At 40.2% G+C, this 21,654-nt stretch overlaps 1 protein-coding gene across 2 annotated transcripts in view; it reads left to right on the top strand.

The window, feature by feature from the left end:
* Window positions 1–21,654, top strand: part of RASGRF2 (Ras protein specific guanine nucleotide releasing factor 2) — a 240,941-nt gene that overhangs the window by 141,190 nt on the left and 78,097 nt on the right. For both annotated transcript variants that reach the window (XM_032628373.1, XM_032628372.1), the window contains exon 17: window positions 2,233–2,322. In XM_032628373.1, coding sequence (XP_032484264.1) covers window positions 2,233–2,322 — 90 coding nt within the window. The remainder of the gene's footprint in view (window positions 1–2,232; window positions 2,323–21,654) is intronic.

Here is a 21,654-nt window from a genome sequence, read left to right as displayed (position 1 = left end):
TTCACCAAAATGTTCCCAGACTCTGATACCTTACCATGAATCCCAGTGTAGTCTGTATTAAATAGGTTCATCTGGGACACAGAATTGTTGGGGGGGACCTTATTAAGAACACTGTTTCAGCTAAAATAAAGTCCAGTTGCATGGAGCGCCAATCTTCATTATTGCTAGGGGCAGAATCTGGTATCTTTTCTGTAGTTATGAAAATTATAAAACATTATCCCATAATTTGTTTTAGAATATACCAAATGTTTTCTAATTGGAGGGAAGACAGAACAAAAGACAGAAATCTTTTATCTCCTCATTGCTCAAATAAATATATCCAAATTACAGTTGTTTTAGAAATGTTTTCTTCTTTTCTTCTCAAGCCAATTATTTCAAGTTGGAAGGGAAAATTATTCAATTATGAAACCAAATTCACCCTAAGTAACCCATGTAAAACGTAGACGTTTTCTGACTCTCATACTCCTACTTTAAGTAAGGCAGTGTAGCAAAAGATAGAGTGCATGGCTCCAAATGGTCATTTCATTTGCAGGCTTAGCCTCGTGGTGGAAGCTGTTTTCATTGCCATCACCTCCAAGAGAAGCTAGTCTGGGTTGTCAGCAGATTTGCCCTGATGGATATTAGCCCTTTGGGGCTCCTGGTCAGTCATGGGTCACCCTGACATTTGGATAGCTCTGAAAAACCAAGGGTAACAAGCTAGATTCCCTGGCTTGTTATAGGACTACTATGGAATTAGCCAAATCTCTTTACTCTTCTTAGAGGCTTGGTCAGTCCAAGCCTTGGCAACTTCTTTGACCATTGCCATGTGGGACAGACTCCCTTGAGTTCATTAAACCTGTAAGAGTTTGGGGCCAAAGTCTGTGAAAGCAAAACTTTACCAAGGCAAGATTAAATGCTGTCCACTTGGTTACTATTATTAGAGCTCTGTTTTAGTACGGTCTCTTTCATATGTTTATATTCATTTAAAATGTTTTTAAATTTATATAAACATCATTTGGAAATCCTCATCCTGTTTGTGGATTAACTAAGTCCTTTGTTTCTCTCCTGATCTGACTAAATCCCAGCGATACAGGAAGAAAGCCAAAATCTGTGATAATATGGTGCATCCAAATGGGGACAGTATCACACATTTTCTCACTGTGTAGCTGAATTTTGCCTGTTCATCTGTCTACTTGCCACCTTGCTTCACAAATGTTTTCAGGCTACTGCTGAAGGAGAGGGTAGAGCTGTTCTTTGCTTTCATGCTTGGGTACATTAACCAGCTCTTTGCTTCCCCTCTTATTTATTTTAAGCATGACTATATAACTTTAGGGGCAAACTAATCAAAAATCACAGTGAGCTATCTTCACTAAAAGCCTGAGTGAGAAAAACAGTGAGGTTGTCAGCAATATTAGCAAATGCTGTGTGTAAGTATCTGCGTGAGAGGGGCTGCCTAAAGGTGCTGAGTGCATCCTTCGATTTAAGAACCCATCTCTGCTTCTAAAGGTACTTTGAGAAGAAAATTCCATCAGTAAAATGTAGAATATTTTTTAAAAATATTTTTTATATTGAGATAAAATTCACATACCATAAGATTCACCCTTTTAAACTACACAGTTCAGTGGCTTTTATCTATTCACGAGGCTGGGCAGCCATGACTACTATCTCATTCCAGAACATTTTCATCACCTCCCCCACGAAGGGACCATGTACTCATTAGTAGTCACTCCCCATTCCCATCTCCCCGCCAGCCCCTGGAAACCACTAATTTACTCTCTGTCTCTATGGATTTACCTAATCTGGACATTTAATGTAAATGGGATCATACAATATGTGACTCTTTATGACTGACGTTCACTTAGCATGATGTTTTCAAGGTACATTCATGTTGTAGTATGTATTAGTACTCCATTCCTTTTTGTGGCTAAATGATATTCCCTTGTATGAGAATTTTTGATTTGGTTTATCATTTCACCAGTTGGTGGACATTTGATTGTTTTTACTTTTTGGCTGTTATGAATAATGCTGCTATGGATGTTCACGTATAAGTTTTTGTGTAGATGTATGCTTTCATTTCTCTTGGGGCTATACCTAGAATGGACTTGCTAATATAGAATCTTGTTATTTGCCTATTAATAAGGACAATGCAGGGTATTTGCATTCATCCAGTGCTGGAATGAAAATGAGAATTTTTATTACGTTATATTATCCAACTGCCTCACCATGCCATTTCCATTCTTTTGAAATAACCAGGACAGACCGCCGACAACTCCCACTGCTCTGTTTCGCCTGCTTCTGCTTTTGCAATTGCCACAGCTGCAGCAGGACATGGGAGTCCACCTGGTGAGTAGGGGCCAGCAGCTGAGTGCAGACACATGGCAATGTATGGTAAATCAGTGGTCCTTGCCTGCCGGCGTCTTGATGATACACTGGGCAGTTTCTTAAGAATGCAGATTCCCAGCTCCCTAAGTCAGTGCATCTTGGCGTGATGCCATCTTTTAAATAAGCACCTTCAGGTGAGTCTCACACAGGTGGCCTGTGCGTAACCCTTTTGAGAACTTCTGTATCAGAGAAGGATGTGTTATTTCTTTCATGTTGTTTTGTGGAGTTCTTTAACCTTTTTAGCCAAATTGTCGAGAACACGTGGTTCCCTTTTAACTGAGTCCAGTGCTGAAAGCATATGCAAGGTGGGAGGGAAGGTTTGTGGAGGGAGCGGGGAGGAGGGAGGGATCTATTGCTTTAGAGGACGCAAAATTCATTTCCAGTAGCTCCATGATGCTTTCTGAGTTGCTGTCAGTTAATCTTCAGGGTAAAGAAGTACTTAAAATAAAAGCATGGTATTTTAAATAGATGAAAAATTATATTCATGATCTCTGTCCTCTTCTCTCATGTGCAAGGAGGACATTATGTTAAAATAAATCCATATGTGGTTTAAACAGCCTTGTTGCTGTAAGTATCTTCACCTAAACTAATTCTCTGTGTTCCGGGAGTGTATTTTTGGTGTATTTTGTTAATTAGCCGTTGCTCACCTACCAGAGAAGTCCATTTCCAAAGCCTATGAACCTATATTCAACAATAGTAACTGGTAGGTACTGTCTGTGTGAAATCTTTCTAAGTTGAAGTAAGTACAAAGAGATACACTGTAAGGAACATGAATTACCATAGTAATTCATAGTTACCTATCTATCTATCTATCTATCTAGATAGATAGATAGATAGATAGATAGATAGATAGATATCCCATCTGAATGGAAAGTCTTTGCACTTTGACTACATTCCACATCTTAACTATTTTACCACACACACTTCACTGGATGTAGTCAGGCAAATTGGGGATGTTCTTTACCCTAAATATTCCCAGAACCTTCCCCTCAGTTCCCATCAGTATAACACAATACAGCCTGTAATGGTAATAGTATTGATGTCTTCTCAATCCATTCAGCTTCTGTTGTTGACTACATGTTATAATAATGAACATTTCTTTGATGAGATAATAAAGGAGTCTTCCCTACACTTCCGGCAGAATTGGTTATCAACTGTGATTTGCTAAGACCTTCTTCTGTCTTTTGTTCTCACAAGCTAGTCTGTCTTTGGAAAAAGTGAAATACAGAGCTTCCTCGCAGGTCTCTTAATTTAAGTGTGGTTTGTAAGGGAAAATAGTTTTTAGGTCAATTCAGGATGAGACCATTTCCCCATTTGCTGGAGGCTGGGTCGGGGAAGGTATCTTTTTTTCACCTGAGATTGAAGCAAAGTTCTAACGGAGACTGGCTTTCAGACTTGGGCTTGCCCATGCCTGATGGGCCAGAGGATAAAGTAACCACAATAGCCAGGTCTTCCTCACTATCCGAACACTGCTGCTGCTCTGTGGCCTGTTCCCGCTTCTCCCCTGCAGCCGAAAGAGCCTTAGCAAGAAAGCTCTCCTCAGTGAGCCAGCTGAGGAGGGGCAGACTGCTGACTGACGACAGCCAGCACTGCTAGGTGCAGGCTGGCCTGGACCTCCTGTTTTATCACACTGCTGCTGATGTTGCCTGTAATGGGGTCTGGAGCCACATGATTCAAGTTTAGACAGAAATGACATAAAGGATGGCTTTGGCAGTATCTTTGGCTCCGCTGTCAAGGCAGCAAGTTGCACAGGGGTCAGTTTCGGTGGCTAATGGTGGTACGAAAGAGGGTCTGTTTTGGAGTAGGGATCAGTACGTCCCTGGGGCTCGGCTGCTTCATGGATCTAGCCCCACAGGAGAGTCCACCTGCCTACGTGAAATTGGCAGAAGGGCTCAGGTTCATAGGCCACTAGGGCAGGTGGACATGGAACAGAAAGAGAGGAAGTGCTAGGAAGATGATCTGGACTCCTTGGCTGGTCAGGGAGAGGAGAGCCTGCTACTGCCCAGAGAAGCCCTAGACCCAGACAGACAGGTGTCTGAAGGAAGCTAGTGCTACCTAATGTTTAAGTCTCAAACCAGGCTTTGTATCCACTCTCTGAATCAGGAATTATGACCCGAATGCACACTGGAACGTGGAGAGCCTGCAGAGGTGAGCAGGAGGGAAGGTGGTATAGATAAGTGAACATCTCATGCTCACATCCATTTTTCCAGGCTTCCTGTCTGCTTGTCTGGCTGCAATATGGGACCACCTGGTGGTGCCGCTCTGCTGTGTGTGTGGCTTATAGACTGAAACAACGTGCCGCCCGGCCAAGCCATGCGGTCTGCAGAGGGGGGCTTTCATGTTTCAGGCTCCTCTTCGGGTTCCCTCTTGCTTTAATCCTCTCTCACCTCCCTGCCCTCAACCTCTACCTCTACCAAAATACACAGGAATCTGGCAACTCTGGGTTAGAACTGTCAGTTAGTGACTATGCTTTCAAATACTCACTGCAGGCATTTGCATGTAAGCCATTTCTCTTAAATGATTGCTTAGAAGGTAATTTTACTGCATTAAAAGGTATTTAAATTTAGCAAAAGGATGGACAGAAAATTTTCTTCGCAAAGAGGCCAGATAAGACGTGCATGCCGTAAAGTCAGAGAATGTTGATTTATCTGTGGAAGGTGGCCTGGTATGTACTCAGGATTGCCAGTCCTGCCCCTCGGGTCTGAGCCTACCTGATTTCCACACACACTGGAAAAGACTGGAATTTCCCCTCTGGTTTCTTTAAGGACTTAGAGCCTGTCCTTTCCAAAGATGGGTGTCTCTTCCTTCCATGTCATGCTCCATTTCCTTGTAGACCAACAGGAGTACCTCTGCGGGAGAGGAAGGAAAGCCTGATCTGTGGGCATGATTGTGACACGATTAATTCTTCTTAACTTCACATTATAAAGAGTTCACAATTTATTTAGTGCTTGCCTTGCGATTGGCAGCCAAGTTACATTAGGCCCACTGTGGATGGATCCGGGATTTGTGGGGTCTAACACTTACACAGTCTGCCTCAAGGAAAAGAATATAAAATTACAAACCTTTAGAGCACCTCCCAGGGCTTTGGAAGAGGCCCATACACATTGAGAGGCCCCGAGGCTTAAGCTTCCTGGTAAATCTGTTTATGAGTCCAGCCCTGATCATTCTTGGAATCAGAGCAGCTTTAGGAAATTTTGATCACGGGGTGGTGGGTGGAGGTGGGAGTGGGACCAGTGATCATCAATCAGTCAAATAAGTGCTAACTCTATAAGTTTTAGCTCTATGCAAGACTGAGACAAAAAAACAGTGAGTCTTATGAGCCACCACACTGGCTGAAATGTACTTTCAAGCATCTGCTCAAATTTAGGAGCTCTGCATTAAAGTAGAATTAAAGTCTGTGCCTTTCAGATGGCTGCTGATACAGGGAATCTGCAGGTGCAGTTTGGATATAGTTATGATATGAATAGAAATGCAAATCCAATAAATACACATATCAGGGCATATCATGGTGCTTACTATATACCTAAAGCTCTGGGATTAATGATAGGGTTTATGAAATGATCTAAAATGAACTATGAAAGTGTGAGGTGGGTTATTTTTATGAGAGTAGAAATAACGGCAGTGGAGGTACTACAAGCAACTCTTGATTATCTGTGAAAAGATTATAGGTTTTACCATTCTATGCAAGTCAGAGTAAATTAACAAAGTAGAGGAATGACTGAATGCATTTATAGGAAAATTAATGGCACAGTTACAATTGCTTAGAGAAATAGTGAGTTCTTTACTGGTGGTGACTTCATACTTGTAAAATAGATAATTCATAATCTGTTTTTTCCTCTGTCAAACCACTCAGGCTTGTGTAGCCAGTAGTAGATCTGAGCTTGGTGTGAATTGGGCTTGGACTCACTTTTTAAAATACCAATAACTGGTCCGACCCCCAGAGATTATGACTTGATTGGTCTGGGTACATCTGGGGCATCAGGATTTTTAAAGTTCCCTATGTGATACTTATGTGGAGCCAAGATGGAGAATCACTAAACTAGATGGAGGAGGTGTATTTGTTCCTTCTCTGGTTGTAGCATTCCTACAGCCAGTTTGAGACATATTTTTTATTGTTTTTTTTTCCAAAATATATAAAAACCATTTTACAATAAAAATGTCTAAAGATAGCTAGTTGAAGTTAGGGAGACAGAATGTATCTCATTTACATTTTTTAATGAAAACATTATTATCACTATTATTAATGAAAAACAAAGAGCTTTGGCAAACCAAATGTAAGTTAACAGTGATTCTAAGTCTTACTTTAAATTCTTTCTTTATTTTTAAGTGTCATGTGTACCACAGTGTATTTCAACTTACGTATTCACTACTGTGTGCTCACCATGGAAAGTTTAATTTCCATCCATCACTATGCAGTTGACCCCCTTTACCCATTTTACCCTCCCCCATGTCCCTTTCCCCTTGGTGACCATTAATCTTTTCTCTGTATCTATGTTTGTTTTTGTTTGGTTTGGTTGTTTATTTTATTTTATTCTTTTTGGTTGTTTATTTTATTTTATTTTTTTATATTCCTCATATGAGTGAAAACATACGGCATTTGTCTTTTTCCATCTGACTTATTCCACTTAGTATAATACCCTCAAGGTCCTTCCATATTGTTGCAAATGGCAATATTTCATCTTTCTGTTATGGCTGAGTAGTATTGCATTGTGCATATATACTACATCTCTAACCATTCATCCATTGATGAGCACTTAGGTTGTTTCCATATCTTGGCTATTGTAAATAATGCTACACTGAGTATAGGGGTGCATATGTCTTTTTGAATTAGTATCTTCATTTTCTTTGGATAAATACTCAGAAATAGAATAGCTGGATTATATGGTAATTCTGTTCTTAATTTTTTGAGGAATCTCTAAACTGTCTTCCATAGTGGCTGCACCAATTTACATTCCCACCACCAGTGTATGAGTGTTCCCTTTTCTCATCATCCTCACCAACACTTGTTATTTCCTGTCTTTTTGAGAATAGCCATTCTAACTGGCATGAGGTGATACATCATTGTGGTTTTGATTTGCATTTCCCTAATGATTAGTGATATTGGACATCATTTTATGTGCCTACTGGCCATCCGTATGTCTTCTTTGGAAAAATGTCTACTCAGATCCTCTGCCCATTTTTTAATCAGGGTGTTTGTTTTGTTGTTGTTCAGTTGTATGAGTTCTTTATATATTTTGGATATTAAACTCCTATTGGATATATGATTTTCAAATATCTTCTCCCATTTGGTAGGTTGTCTTTTTGTTTTGCTGATGGTTTCCTTTGCTGTGCAGAAGGTTTTTAGTTTGATGTAGTCTCATTTGTTTATCTTTGCTTTTGTGACCCTTGTCTCAGGAGACATATCCAGAAAGATACTGCTAAGACCAATGTTAAAAAGTGTACTGCATATGTTTTTTTCTAGGAATTCTATGATTTTAGGTCTTACATTCAAGTCTTTAATCCATTTTGAGTTGATTTTTATATATGGAGTAAAATAGTGGCCTAGTTTCATTCTTTTACATATGACCGTCCAGTTTTCCCAATACCATTTATGGAAGAGACTATCCTTTCTCCCATTGTATGTTCTTTGCTCCTTTGTCATAAATTATAATCGTCCATCTATATGTGGGTTTATTCTGGGCTCTCAACTCTGTTTCATTAATCTGTGTCTTTTTTATGCCAATATCATGCTGTTTTGATTACTATAGCGTTGTACAGTTATACCTCATTTTATTGCACTTTGCTTTATTGTGTTTCACAAATACTGTATTTTTTACAAATAGAAGGGTTTTGGCAACCGTGTGTCGAGCGAGTCTATCAGCACCATTTTTCCAACAGCATTTGCTCACTTCATGTCTCTCTGTCACATTTTGGAAATTCTCTCAATATTTGAAACTTTTTCATTCTTATTATGCTTGTCATGGTGACCTGTGTTCAGTAACCTTTGATATTACTGTTTAATTTGGGGGTGGTCCATGAACCACACCCATATAAAGATGGTGAATTTAATAGATAAATGCTGAGTGTGTTCTGGCTGCTCTACCGACCTGCCATTCCTGCCTCTCTCCCTCTTCTCAGGCCACCCTGTTTCCCTGAGACACAACAATGTTGAAATTAGGCCAGTTAATAACCCTACTGTGGCCTCTAAGTGTTCAAGTGAAAGGAAGAGTTGCATGTCTCTCACTTTAAATCAAAAGTTAGAAATGATTAAGCTTATTAAGGAAGGCATGTCGAAAGAGTAAATGGGCTGAAAGCTAGGCCTCTTGCACCAAGCAGTTAACCAAGTTGCAAATGCAAAGGAAAAGTTCTTGAAGGAAATTAAAACTACCACTACTCCAGTGAACACATGAATGATAAAAAAGCGAAACAGCCTTATTGCTCTTATGGAGAAAGTTTTAGTGGTCTGGATAGAAGATCAAACCAGCCACAACATTCCCTTAAACCAAAGCCTAATCTAGAGTAAGGCCCTAACACTCTTAAATTCTGTGAAGGTGGAGAGAGATGAGGAAGCTGTAGAAGAAAAATCTGAAATGAGCGCAGGTTGGTTCATGAGCTTGAAAGAAAGAAGTTGTCTCCATAACATAAAAGTGCAAGGTGAAGCAACAAGTGCTGATTTAGAAGTTGCAGCAAGTTATCCAGAAGATCTAGCCAGCTAAGATCATTAATGAAGGTGGATACACTAGACAACAGATTTTCAGTGCAGATGAAACAGCCTTCTGTTAGAAGATGATGCCATCTAGGATTTTCATAGCTAGAGAGAAGTCAATACCTGGCTTTACAGCTTCAAAGGACAGGCTGACTCTCTTGTTAGGGGCCAGTGCAGCTGGTGACTTGAAGTTGAAGCCAGTGCTCATTTACCATTCTGAAAATCCTAGGGCCCTTAAGAATTATGCTAAATTATGCTAAATCTGCCTGTGCTCTATAAATGGAACAACGAAGGCTGGATGACAGCACGTCTATTTACACCATGGTTTACTGAATATTTTAAGCCCACTGTTGAGACCTATTGCTTAGAAAAGAAGATTCCTTTCAAAATAGTGCTGCTCATTGACAGTGCACCTGGTCACTCAAGAGCTCTGGTGGAGATGTACAACGAGATTGTTATTTTCATGCCTGCGAAATACAGCATCCATTCTGCAGCCCATAGAGCAAGGAGTAATTTTAACTTTCAAGTCCTGTTATGTAAGAATTATATTTCATAAGACTATAGTTGCCATAGATAGAGATTCCTCTGATGGATCTGAGAAGGGTAAGTTGAAAACTTTCTGGAAAGGATTCATCATTCTAGATGTCATTAAGAACATTTGTGATTCATGGAAAAAGCTCAAAATATCAACATTAACAGGAGTTTGGAAGAAGTTTATTCCAACCCTCATGGATGACTTTGAGGGCTTCAAGACTTCAGTGGAGGAAGTCATTACAGATGTGGTGGAAATAGCAAGAGAACTAGAATTAGAAGTGGAGGCTGAAGATGTGACTGACTTACTGTGATCTCATGATAAAACTTCAACAGGTGAGGAGCTGCTTCTTATGGATGAGCAAGGAAAGTGGTTTCTTGAGATGGGATCTACATCTTTTTTTTTTTTTGCGGTACGCGGGCCTCTCACTGTTGTGGTCACTCCCACTGTGGAGCACAGGCTCTGGCCGCGCGGGCTCAGCGGCCATGGCTCACGGGCCCAGCCGCTCCGTGGCATGTGGGATCCTCCCGGACCGGGGCACGAACCCTTGTCCCCTGCATTGGCAGGCGGACCCCCAACCACTTCACCACCAGGGAAGCCCGGATCTACACCTTTTGAAGATGCCGTGAAGATTGTTGAAATGACAACAAACGATTTAGAATATTACGTACATTTAGTTGATGAAGCAGCAGCAGGGTTTGAGAGGATTGACTCCAGTTTTGAAAGAAGTTTTCTGCTGTGGGTAAAATGCTCTCAAACAGCATTGTATGCTACAGAGAAATTGTTGGTGAAAGGAAGAGTCAATGGATGTGGCAAACTTCTTGGTTGTCGTATTTTTTAAAATGGCCACAGCCATCCCAGCCTCCAGCAACCACCAGCCTGGTCAGTCAACAGCCATCAACGTTGAGGCAAGACCCTCCACCAGCAAAAAGATTACGACTTGCTGAAGGCTCGGGTGACGGTTAGCACTTTTTAGCAATAAAGTGTTTTTAATTAAGGTATATACATTATTTTTTCAGAACTAATGCTATTGCACACTTAAAAGACTGCAGTATAATGTAAACATAACTTTTATATGCACTGAGAAACCAAAACAAATGGTGTGACTTATTTTATTGCAATATCTGCCGTTTTGCCATTGTCTGGAACAAAAGCCGCAGTATCTCCAAGGCTGCCTGTTGTATAATTTGAAATCAGGGAGTGTGATACCTTCAGCTTTGTTTTTTTTTCTCAGGATTGCTTTGGTTGTTTGGGGTCTTTTGTGGTTCTGTATAAATTTTAGGATTTTTTTTGTCCTATTTTGTGAAAAATATTGTTGGGATTTTGATAGGGATCACATTGAATCTGTAGATTGCTTTAGGTAATATGGACATTTTAACAATGTTAAACCATAAGACGTTGTTGAAAGAAATTGAAGGCACAAAGAAATGGAAAGATATTCTGTGCTAATGGATTCCAGTCTAATTTTTAGACACACATACACACACACACACACGAACTGAAATTAAAATTTTGGAACTGAGAAGTTACATCGTTTTTATAAAGTTTTAATTTTTATTGAAGTATAGTTGATTACAATGTTGCGTTAGTTTCTGGTGTACAGCAAAGTGAATAAATATATTCAATATATATATTCTTTTTTCATTATAGGTTATTACAACATGTTGAATATAGTTCTCTGTGCTATACCGTAGGACCTTGTTGTTTATCAATTTTATATACAGTAGTTTGTATCTGCTAATCCCAAACTCCTAATGTATCCCTCTTAACTAGTATGAGCCTGCAAAGCAGCTAGGGATGCTCATGTCAGGGGGTCATTGCACTCTCTTCCTGGGAGGATGCCCACAGCAAGCCAGATCACATGGAGCACTTCCTCTGCCCATCATGTGTTTTTGATAAGCCTTTCAAGCAAACCCAAATCCTTGTTCCAGCTGGCCTGAGCACCCTCTTTCCTGACCATGTTGCATTGCCAAGTTCTCCTTCTTTGTGCTGCCCTTTCCTGAGCTCCACGCAGACCGTTCTCCTCTATTACTGTATCTCCTCAGCAAAGGTACAATGCAGTTGATTGTGCCTTTTCACTTTTCTGATTCGCTCACATTGCTTAATTGCTACTTGACTGCAGTACAGTTTCATCCATTTCAGGGCCAGGCAGGTAACCGAAAGGGGGACTGGAGGGCTGATACCATGTGAAAAATGGGCAGCCACTGCTCAGCTTCCCCTGGTTTTTGCCATGACAGAATACAGACTAGGGCCGTCAGATCTGTTTTCTTTCTTTCTTTTCTTTGTTAAAGAAAAACCAGAAATCTGGATATTTATGTAAAATCTCCTATTTTTAAATGTTGGAAGTGAATTCATACTCTTTAAAAAATAGCCAAGCAGAATACTTCTGTGGACCACAATTGGCTGTGAGCCACCAGTATGTGACCTCAGATTTACTGTAATCATTTACAGCTGGAGTTGTAGGTTGATCCAGATAAGAGTTTCTGAGACCATACCTCAATGCTAGCAATGGACTCCTGAATCTCCTCAGTCTTCCCTCCCCAAAACTATTTCCTGTTCCTTTGGCCAGGCTATTTTATAGGAAGTCCATCTCTTCTTGTCCACTGTGGCTTGACCACTTTGGCTTTCACAGGGTAATCTTATCTCTAAGATCTGGAAGATGCCTCATTGTCACCCCTTCACCATGGAAGGGATTTTGGGGACTGTCTTTCTTACTTTACAGATTTTGAAACAAGTGTGAGACCCAGAGTGCTGGAGGGCCTGGCCCAGGTTCTCAGAGTGCCTGAGAATGAGGCTGAGATCTGTCCATTACCAAACTGCTTCTTTCTTTGCCCTGATATTTCCTCTAATCCCACATTTATTTCAAAAAGAACAAGATCTTGGGAAACTTGAGTTATGTATTTTGTTACTAACTCTTGATCCTGTCTTCATCTGCAGCATACCCACTACTTTCCATCTTCTTTCCACCTGGCACTCACCTGACAGATACAGCAGCACGGTAACTCCAGAGAGATGAACCCGAGTGAAATTAGTCATCTGTGGGTAGATTCTTACTTAGCTAGCAGCACTGAGGGGTCTGTGATTTCTTTCACAGGATCGCAGAAACTAGGGTCTTAGTACAATGATATAACCTGGTCAGAGGAAGCATTTCTCTCTGTATTGAGAATTGGATTAAACTTGCAGTAATATATTGAGTACCATGAATTACGTTAATGTCATATATGTACCCCACTGTCTTTTTTTTTTCTGGATTTGTGAGAGCACTCAGCTCTGTTTAAATAGTTTAGCTATTTAGTTAGTAAACTTGTAAGAAAGGCACAGAATATGGGCTTTTTGCCGGTGTTGTTTATCTAACTGGCATTTGTAGCCTGTGGCTTCACAAGTGCTAGGAAGGCCTGAAGACACAACTTAATAACATGTAATTAGCCTGTTTTATCTTGTGAATGCATCATAATTGTGTAGTTTTTGCAGAGGGCCTCTCAGAGTTGCACCCACATCTTGCAGACCCCCGTCCTATGCTTCCCTGTTGGGCATTTGTGTATGCAATTATAAACTTATTATCAACATGACAAAAGCAACAACAATAAAGTTACATAATTCTATAGGGTGTACTATATACCAAGCACCATTCTAAACTTTACATATGTTAACTAATATGTGAAGTAGTTACTATTATTTGTATAATGAGTATAATGTACTCATTATACTAATAATAGTATTATTATATATTTAATATATAATAATACTATTATATATAATTAATAGTATTATTCATATAATGAGTATATTAGTATAATAATAATATTATTATTATACTTATTTTCCAGTTGAGGAAATTAAGATACAGAGAGTTAAGTAAGTCACCTAAGGTCACGTAGGTAGTAGGTGGCAGATTTGAATCATATCATCTGGCTAATGAAAAGAGAACTGACAGGATCTATTACCAATCCCAACCTCTGCCTTACATAGATAAGACAGAGATGGAACTTCATTCTCTGGGTTTCTACAGTGCTGCCATTTCATTTGGAAAAGGACATGAACGTTTCTGGTGGGTGGTCTGGTGGTTTTAAAAATGTGTCCACAAATTCTTTCATACTCCATCCTTCAAGAGGTGAAGCTTAATTTCTCTTTATTTTTGTGTGGGCAGAACTTAGTAATTTGCTTCTAACAAATAAAATTAAGCAGAAGTGATCATGTGTGACTTTGGAGCCTAGGTCATCAGAAGGCATAGTGTCCTCTGTCTTGGTCAGTCTGTCTCTTGGATCACTTGTTCTGGGGGAAACAAGCTTCCATATCATGAGGAGAGGCCCAATGAGACCAGCTAGAAACTAGAAAGTGGGCCTCCTGCCAAGAGCCTCATGCATGAGCTTAGAAGTGAACCCTCCAGCCCCACTTGAGCCTTTGGATGTCTGCAGCCCTGGTGGACATCTGGCTTGCAACCTTGTGAGACACCCTGAGCCAGAGCCACCCAGCTGAGCCACTTCCAAAATCTCATCCTGAAGAAACTGTGCAATAATAAATGTTTGTTATTTTCAGCCCATAAATTTCAGGGTGATCTGTTGTGCAGTGATAGATAGCTACTACAGGTGGTATCATGGTTGCCAGTAAACCTTGGTGAAATTATTCAAAATCAAATTGCGCTTAGGGAGCATATTTTCATATTGGAAAGAGAAACATGTCTGGGCTGTTCCTATAGGACAGAACACGCTGAGCTTATTCCCCCCAAACTTTTTGAAATGGAAAGAATATATCTAAAATTAACATGTAGCTTAAATCTACCTTATTCTTCTCCCTTCACCTGTAGTGCTCTGAATTGAATAGACTTATTTTCCTACTGTTTGAGAGCTGAGAGCAGTTTGATTTGAACACAACTGTTGCCTAGCAATAGGAAGGAACTTAATGGCTCTACTCTCTTCTGCAAACTGAGAGGAGCCTCCCTGTGTAGCTATTGTCTGTCTGTAGTGCTGAATTTAAAATTGTAATTATCATTTTAAGATGAAATTGAAGCTGGCCTATGTGACACATTACACTCACCCTAGCATCTCAGCTACCCAGCAGGTTGGAGTGTCCCAGTTTGAGGCCCCTTTGCAGAGAAGCTGGTCTCCTGGAACTATGGGGCATTTAGAAGACTAAGACAGAGCTCTAAAGAAGCTAGTGAATTCCCAATTGGTAGGTGGTTTGTATTCTCTAAACACTGACTTTGTGATTCTGGGACTGCAACTTGGCTCTTGAGATGCTGTGACTAGAAACTGGGCCAGTGATATATTAGGGAAGGGCTTTGGTGGCATGGGGATTCGAAAGACATTTTGGGGAGTAGGAGGGCGTGGGAAGTCTAGCTGCCACTGACCTTACTACCCAGCTCTGTTGGAAAGGCTCCTAGAAATGTCAGCTGCTTTGGATTTTTTTTTTTTTTTTTTTTTTTTGCTTTGGATTTTTTAAACAAAAGGTCTAAATCCGATTGTTCATCAGAGAGGTTGGTCTCGAGATTCAGAAATCTCTGCCTGAATTAAAAGCATTATTCTTTCCCACTCTTTGGATTAAATGATGAACAAGTTTATTTGATTTTGCTTAATCTTCAATTAGTTACATAGGTCTTTCCGCGTACGTGTACACGCTATGCCATACCAGGTATTGTGGATAGATAAAAATAGAATACGAGGCATTGCCTCTACTCTCTAAGAACTGACAATCTCATTGAGGAGATTAGATGAACAGGCATAAAGTAAATTTCAAATGATCAAGATGTAAACTCTAGCATACTGATGATAATCAGTATAATTATTGGTTATTAAATTCTGGACTTGAAAACCCAGAGAAAATGTCACATTAGCAAAATAATAAGCCTTCAGTACATGACCCTGAAAGAAAAAGTTAATATAGTTTCACAGTATTTCATGCATTCACTCTTCCAATTAGTCGGTTTTCTGAACATAGGTTTTTGGAGCTTTTTTTGTTTTTGACTTTGGGACAGTGTTTTCCTCTGGATCTGCACATTATTCCTATGGTCACACACTTCCTGGTGTGTGTTATAGTCTTAGCAGTTTGGCTGGTTTTACATTAAGTGGAGGCAGTGTCTGTTGTACTGGAGTAAATTAACATTACCAAGATTTCGACACATGCATCAGAAGGAGAAGTGATGAAAGTCTTAGACAAAGTATATTTCAGTGTCTTACAAAATCAGAAGCTATAAACCTACAGAAAACCCGAAATAGACTTGTTGAACTAGAGATAAATAATAGTATCCTGATAAGTTTTTGCGTGCATGTCTGTTTTTTGTTTGTTTGTTTTTTAATAAGTGTAACAAATAGTCATGGAGGGGCAAACAGCTCCTTTTTTAGATATTACAGCAAGTCCCCTACATAGGAACCTTCAAGTTGCGAACTTTCAAAGATGCAAATGTGCATTTGCGTGTCCAGTCACGTAGTTCACGTGTCTGGTGTACATTGTCACGTGCGTGCATCCTCTGTAAGTGGTTGTGCTTTTGTGTACTTTACTGTACTGTACTGTATAGAGTACAGTAGTACAGTGTCTTTATTTCAAGCCCAGGATGTCCGGAAGCAAGCATAAAAGCAGCGGTGATGTAGCTGGTACTGCTAAGAAAAGCTAAGTGCCAAGAAAGGACAAAGAGAGACAAGAGGAAGTAGTAACTGAAGAACCGAAGAGCTTCATGATGTAGGAAATGTGGCAAGGGGATTTTCTTCATTTGAGGAGGTACTGTTAGTTTTTGAGACACAGGACCCGAATGTAGAATGTATATGAACCTACAGCTGCCATTCAGAATGCAATCCAGTCATCTGTGATGAGAAAAAAAGAGCTACTACCCAGACATCACTGGATCGTTTTTTCAAGAGGATAGATAGAATTGAATCCAGCAAGGAACCAGAACCTGTGCCATCACCCTCAGGCGTGAGTGAAATTGCAGCTTGCCCTCTGTCTCCTATCGCTGACCATCCTTCAGCTCTACCATCTCCCACCTCCTCTCCCTCATCCACTCAGTAACTCTTCTTGCCTGTTCACTCGGTGCCAGCCCCTGTATGCCAGCTGCTCTCCTGTACTACTGGACTTTTCAAGGTACTGTACTGTAAGATTAAAAATGTTGTCTTTATTTTTTGTTTGTTTTTTATGTATTATTTGTGTGAAAAGTATTATAAACCTATTACAGCACAGTACTATCTAGCCGATTGTGTTAGTTGGGTACGTCGGCTAACTTTGTTGGACTTACAAACAAATTGGACTTACGAATGCACTCTCGGAATGGAATTCGTTCGTATGTAAGGGACTTACTGCATTGGATCACCAGCTGTAAAGACTCTGAGGCTCGATGTTTAGTCATGTGTCGCATTCGAATGGCAACAGTGCAGATGTTACCTGCCTATAGCCCTCCTCCACTTTATAGACTTTTATTTGGGCTTGTTTCTAATTTTCAAGATCCTGTACACCATTCAGAATTAATTCAAAACAGAGCATCTTAGTCAGGATAAAGCTTCATCTGGCAAATACGCTACCAGAGTCAGTTCTCTTGATCCCTGTGGGTTGTGTGGAAAACAAGCCACAGTCCCCTTTAGCGGCAGGCACGGAAGCTAACAGTCTTAGCAAAGGCTAGAGTTTCCTGCCTCCACCTGGCTTACCTTGCTCACTGCAGTGTTAAAGATTTGTAAGTTATGTTCTCATTCCTTTTTTTCTATCCTAGCAGTATGGCTTTATGAAGACCTAATCCTACACCTCACGTTTGTATACTGCCTCACAATTTCAAAGCCCTTTTATAAGTAACAGCATGTGTGTCCATCACAACCAGGCTGGGAAGTGGAGAGGTAGAGATTATCTTCCTCTTCTAATATATAAAGAAACAGGCTCAGCGAGGTGAAGTGACTTACGGGCGGTTAGAAATTGCAGGCATAGGCCCTGAGTCCAAGTCTCTGGACTCCTGGTCCAGTGCTCATTCTATTAAACCAGGTTACTTTTGTAAAGTGGTATTTCAGAGCCATACCCCTGAAATGTCAAGGGACAGTTGAACAGTTAGTTGGTATCCAGTTAGTTAATTCTTTAATGATTTTAATTATTAACCATCTTCAAATATGAATCTCAGTTTCCTCCCCTCTCAGATTCAGGCACTTCCTATACATAAGGAAGTCCTGGTTTCCTTTGTGTGTTTCATAGTTTGTATTTAATTCCCCAGCAGAGTTCAGGGACTACCGCCAAAGCATCCTTGAGGTTGGTTCTTGGATACTGATTGACGCACAGAAAGACATTTTTTAGGGATTTGAACATATTTGTTTGTTCTCCTAAACATTTCTTCAGATAAATATCATGGCAAATAGAAGAAAACCCTGAACTCACCAACCAGATTTTACTTATTTACTTTATCATTTTAAAATCCACCCACCATGCCCACGCATTTCCTTGAAATACATTCTGCCATTCAACTACCTTTGATGGTGACTTAGAGATAGAAGCCTTTTATTTTCAAGGATCGGCTGCCCTGTCAATTTAAAATTTTTAAACAGCCTTACTGAGATATATTTTATATACCATACAACTCACCCATTTAAAGCATACAGTTTGATGGCTTTTAGTATTGCCCTGCCATCTTTAGTGGAATTCCAATCTGGGTTTTGAGAATACTCAGGCTGTTTCCTGTGGAAAACAATTCAGTTGGAATCTGTGGTGCACTCAGAGTGTCTGGTCTCACCTGGAGCTGTCAGGTGGGTGGAGGATGCAGTTAAGAAGCCCTCTTGCCCTCTTGGTGGGAGTTAACAGGGCTGAGGATTCGAGCTTCTGTTTTTATCACGCTGAGGGAGGGAAGAAAGGCTGAGTGTCCCCTCCCGAGAACAGTGCTTACTGGAGAAGTGGCCTCTGATTGCTGGTGTCTGGTGATCTGGCTGTGGGAAAAGAAGTTATTCAGGGAACAGGGGCCATGCGGGCCTTAGAGAGAATGGGGTATCGGTGAGAGCAGTTATGACTGATTCTCCAAGGAGTCAGGATTGAAAGTGGTTAAGAGAGTGGATTTGGGTGTCAAATAAGCCTGTATCTGAGTTCTGCCACTTGTCTAAGCTGTGTGATCTAGGGCAGACTCTCTAAGTCTGATTTTTCTCATCTTTGAGAAGAGTGAGAGCACTGATTGTACCTCCCTCATAGAGTTGTCATGAGGATTAGAGGAGATGATCTATGTGCAGTTCTTAGCATTTGGAACCAGCTAAGCACTCAATGAATATTTTCCACTGTTATTATTGACTGTTTCCTCCACAAGATTCATAAGCTTTTGGAGAACAGGGACTGTTGTGTTTACCATTAGATCTCCAGCCCCTGTCCTCATAACAAGCCGGAGCTGAATTCAAATGAACGCATTCTTCTGTCATCCATTTATTCTCTTTGTCTCTTCTGGTCACACTTATGTGCACGCATGTGTGAGCATGCATACATACACATGCACACATACATGTATACCATGCCCCCTACTGACTACTTTTATAGGGACAAGAATTAGTAAAATAACTGCAAAAGTGTATTAATTGTGTGTCATCCCATAGTCATCTGATGAAAGGAGTGTAGTTGCTGGGCACAATCAAGAGACTTAGAAATAACTTTGTTACATGAATCTATGCTATATGATGGTATCCACTACAGCTGACTCTTATGTATTATGACAGGTAACTGGGGAAAGAAGAGGCGAGCAGCTCACCAGTATGTTTTTATAGTAGTAATAGTAGGAGATGCTTTAGGATTTGCACTGGACTGTTCCAGAAGGGGGAGGAGTCTGAGAAATGTCAGTGTAGACATTTTTGATGGACTATATATAGTACCTGGTGAAAAAGAGAAGCCATGCAGGTGGTTAAATTGCACGTCCAAGGCCTGAAAGACTGAGTTAACAGTATAATGATCTCAGTTCACAATTAGTTAAGTGTTAGGTGTCAGTAAGAAATCTTAAGTGGGGAGAACCAAAGAGAAGGGACTAATGCACTTCCCAGATGAGCTTGTCCAGCCCCTCTCACCCCTAGAGAGATGTCCCCTGAGCTTATTTATTTATGCCTCATGTCATTTAGCAAAGGGCTTGAGGCAAATCCCTGGCTGCACTGCGAGTCAGAAGGCATTTGCCTGGGCTCCATTCTGGGTAGAGTCCAAGGGAAATTGAGTTTCGGGCCATAGGGAACTGGTATCTTAATAATGAAAGTTACACTTGCAACCTTCTAGCCTGAAAGTGTCACACATACCAGCAAACAAATCTTGCGCAAAATGTTGCCATTATCAAAGGCGAGGTCATCTGACATGGTGCTTGCTTTCATGCACTGGCTGTACTTTTCAGTGGCTTGAGGGGCTGGTGCCCTGATTGCCTGTTGTGTTACCCGTAAGTTCTGGGTTAAGTCACTTACTAGCTCTTTGGGGCATCAGTCTCCTCATCACTAAAAAAGGAATAATCGCGTCTAATTTGCTGGAACTTTGAGAATTAACTTACTTTTTCCCAGCACAGTGATAATCAGAAGGAAAGGGGCTACATGAAGACAAATTTGTAGTGTAGGTTGCAGGATGACAAATGAATTAACCCCCATTTCCTGGTGCTTCATGCTTATTGACACAATCCTACCGTTTGGTTGTCCTGTGCCAGAAAGAGATGGTTCTGTCGGATAGAGAGAATTCTGAGATTGGAAAGGCAGGAAGTCTGGGATCAAGGAGAATATCTCCAATATGACTGAATAGCTTTATTTCACCTACTGTGGTAAGTTCTGGTATTTTCTTAGGTAAGGGATCCTTGAGACTTCCCCTGACACTGCCGCAGCCATGCTAGTCTATCACAGGGCCAGCTGCTGTATCTGAGTTCTGCCACTTGTGGGAACTGCCATTCCCGTGGATGATTTTCATAGGTACTGTCTTGGACCATATCTGGGGCTGGACTTAGCCATACTGGTACTATGATCATGTATATGCTCCAGAATAGTTTCCATTGTCATTCAGTTCGGTTTATGATTTTTTTCAGTCCTGGTTAATTTTTATGCATAATGATTATAGTACTTTATTCATTTATGTTGAAGTACTGGAAACACTGGATTTTTCTGTAGTTAGAAGGATCCTGAGATGCAATACTAAATCTATGGAATGAAGAGGTATTTTTGTTCAAATTCAAATAAAGATTATAAGTACTAAACTCAGCCTTTGGACAATTATTGCTAATAATTTGAAGCTGTTGCTAAAATCCTGAATACTCTTTTTGTCAATGTATGAAATGGTTTAACATACCTGAAAAAGTAAAGGATATCCAAATTCAGGTTATCCATTTTCTGTTCAGGTATAGGTGGGTAGGTTTTTTGGTGGTATATGACCCCCTTCCTAGTACAAAGCTATCAGATTCAGAAATAGGGTGACTTTATACTACAGATGAAGAAATTGAATTATTAACGCAAAATCTTCCCCCCAAGAAAATCCCAGACCTAGATGGGTTCACAGGTGATTTCTACCAAACATTTAAAGAGTAAATGATGTCAGTGCTTCACAAAATCTTCCAGGAAATGGAGGAGGAAACACTTTCTAACTCATTTTATGAGGCCGTATTACCATGATACCAAAACCAGACAAAGACATAAGAAGAAAAGAAAACTACAGGGAAATAGTGTTTATGAACGTAAAATACAAAAATTCTCAATAAAATATTAGCAAACCAAATCTAGCAACTTATGAAAAGTATTAAACACCATGAACAAATATATTTTATCTCAGGAATGCGAAATTGGTTTAACATCAGAAAATCAATTAATATAATACATCATATAACTATATAAAGGATAAAAATCATATGATTATCTTTACGGGAACAGAGAAAACATTTCATATGATCCAACCAAGAAGGTAGGACTAGAAGAGCAATTCCTTAGTCTGATAAAAGGCATCTATGGAAAATGGACAGCTCACATCTTACTTAATAGTGAAAGACTGAATGCTTTCCTCCTAATATCAAGAACAATATGAAGGATATCTGGCCACCTCTATTCAACATTGTACTGGAGTATTTTTCCAGAGGGGAAAAAAAATAATATAAAGGCATCCTGACTGGAGGAAAGGGAGGAGGTAAAACTGTCATTATTCACAG

Source organism: Phocoena sinus, chromosome 3, assembly GCF_008692025.1.
Source record: "Phocoena sinus isolate mPhoSin1 chromosome 3, mPhoSin1.pri, whole genome shotgun sequence".
In the NCBI taxonomy this organism is placed as follows: domain Eukaryota; kingdom Metazoa; phylum Chordata; class Mammalia; order Artiodactyla; family Phocoenidae; genus Phocoena; species Phocoena sinus.
This window is presented reverse-complemented; position numbering and strand designations above follow the sequence as displayed.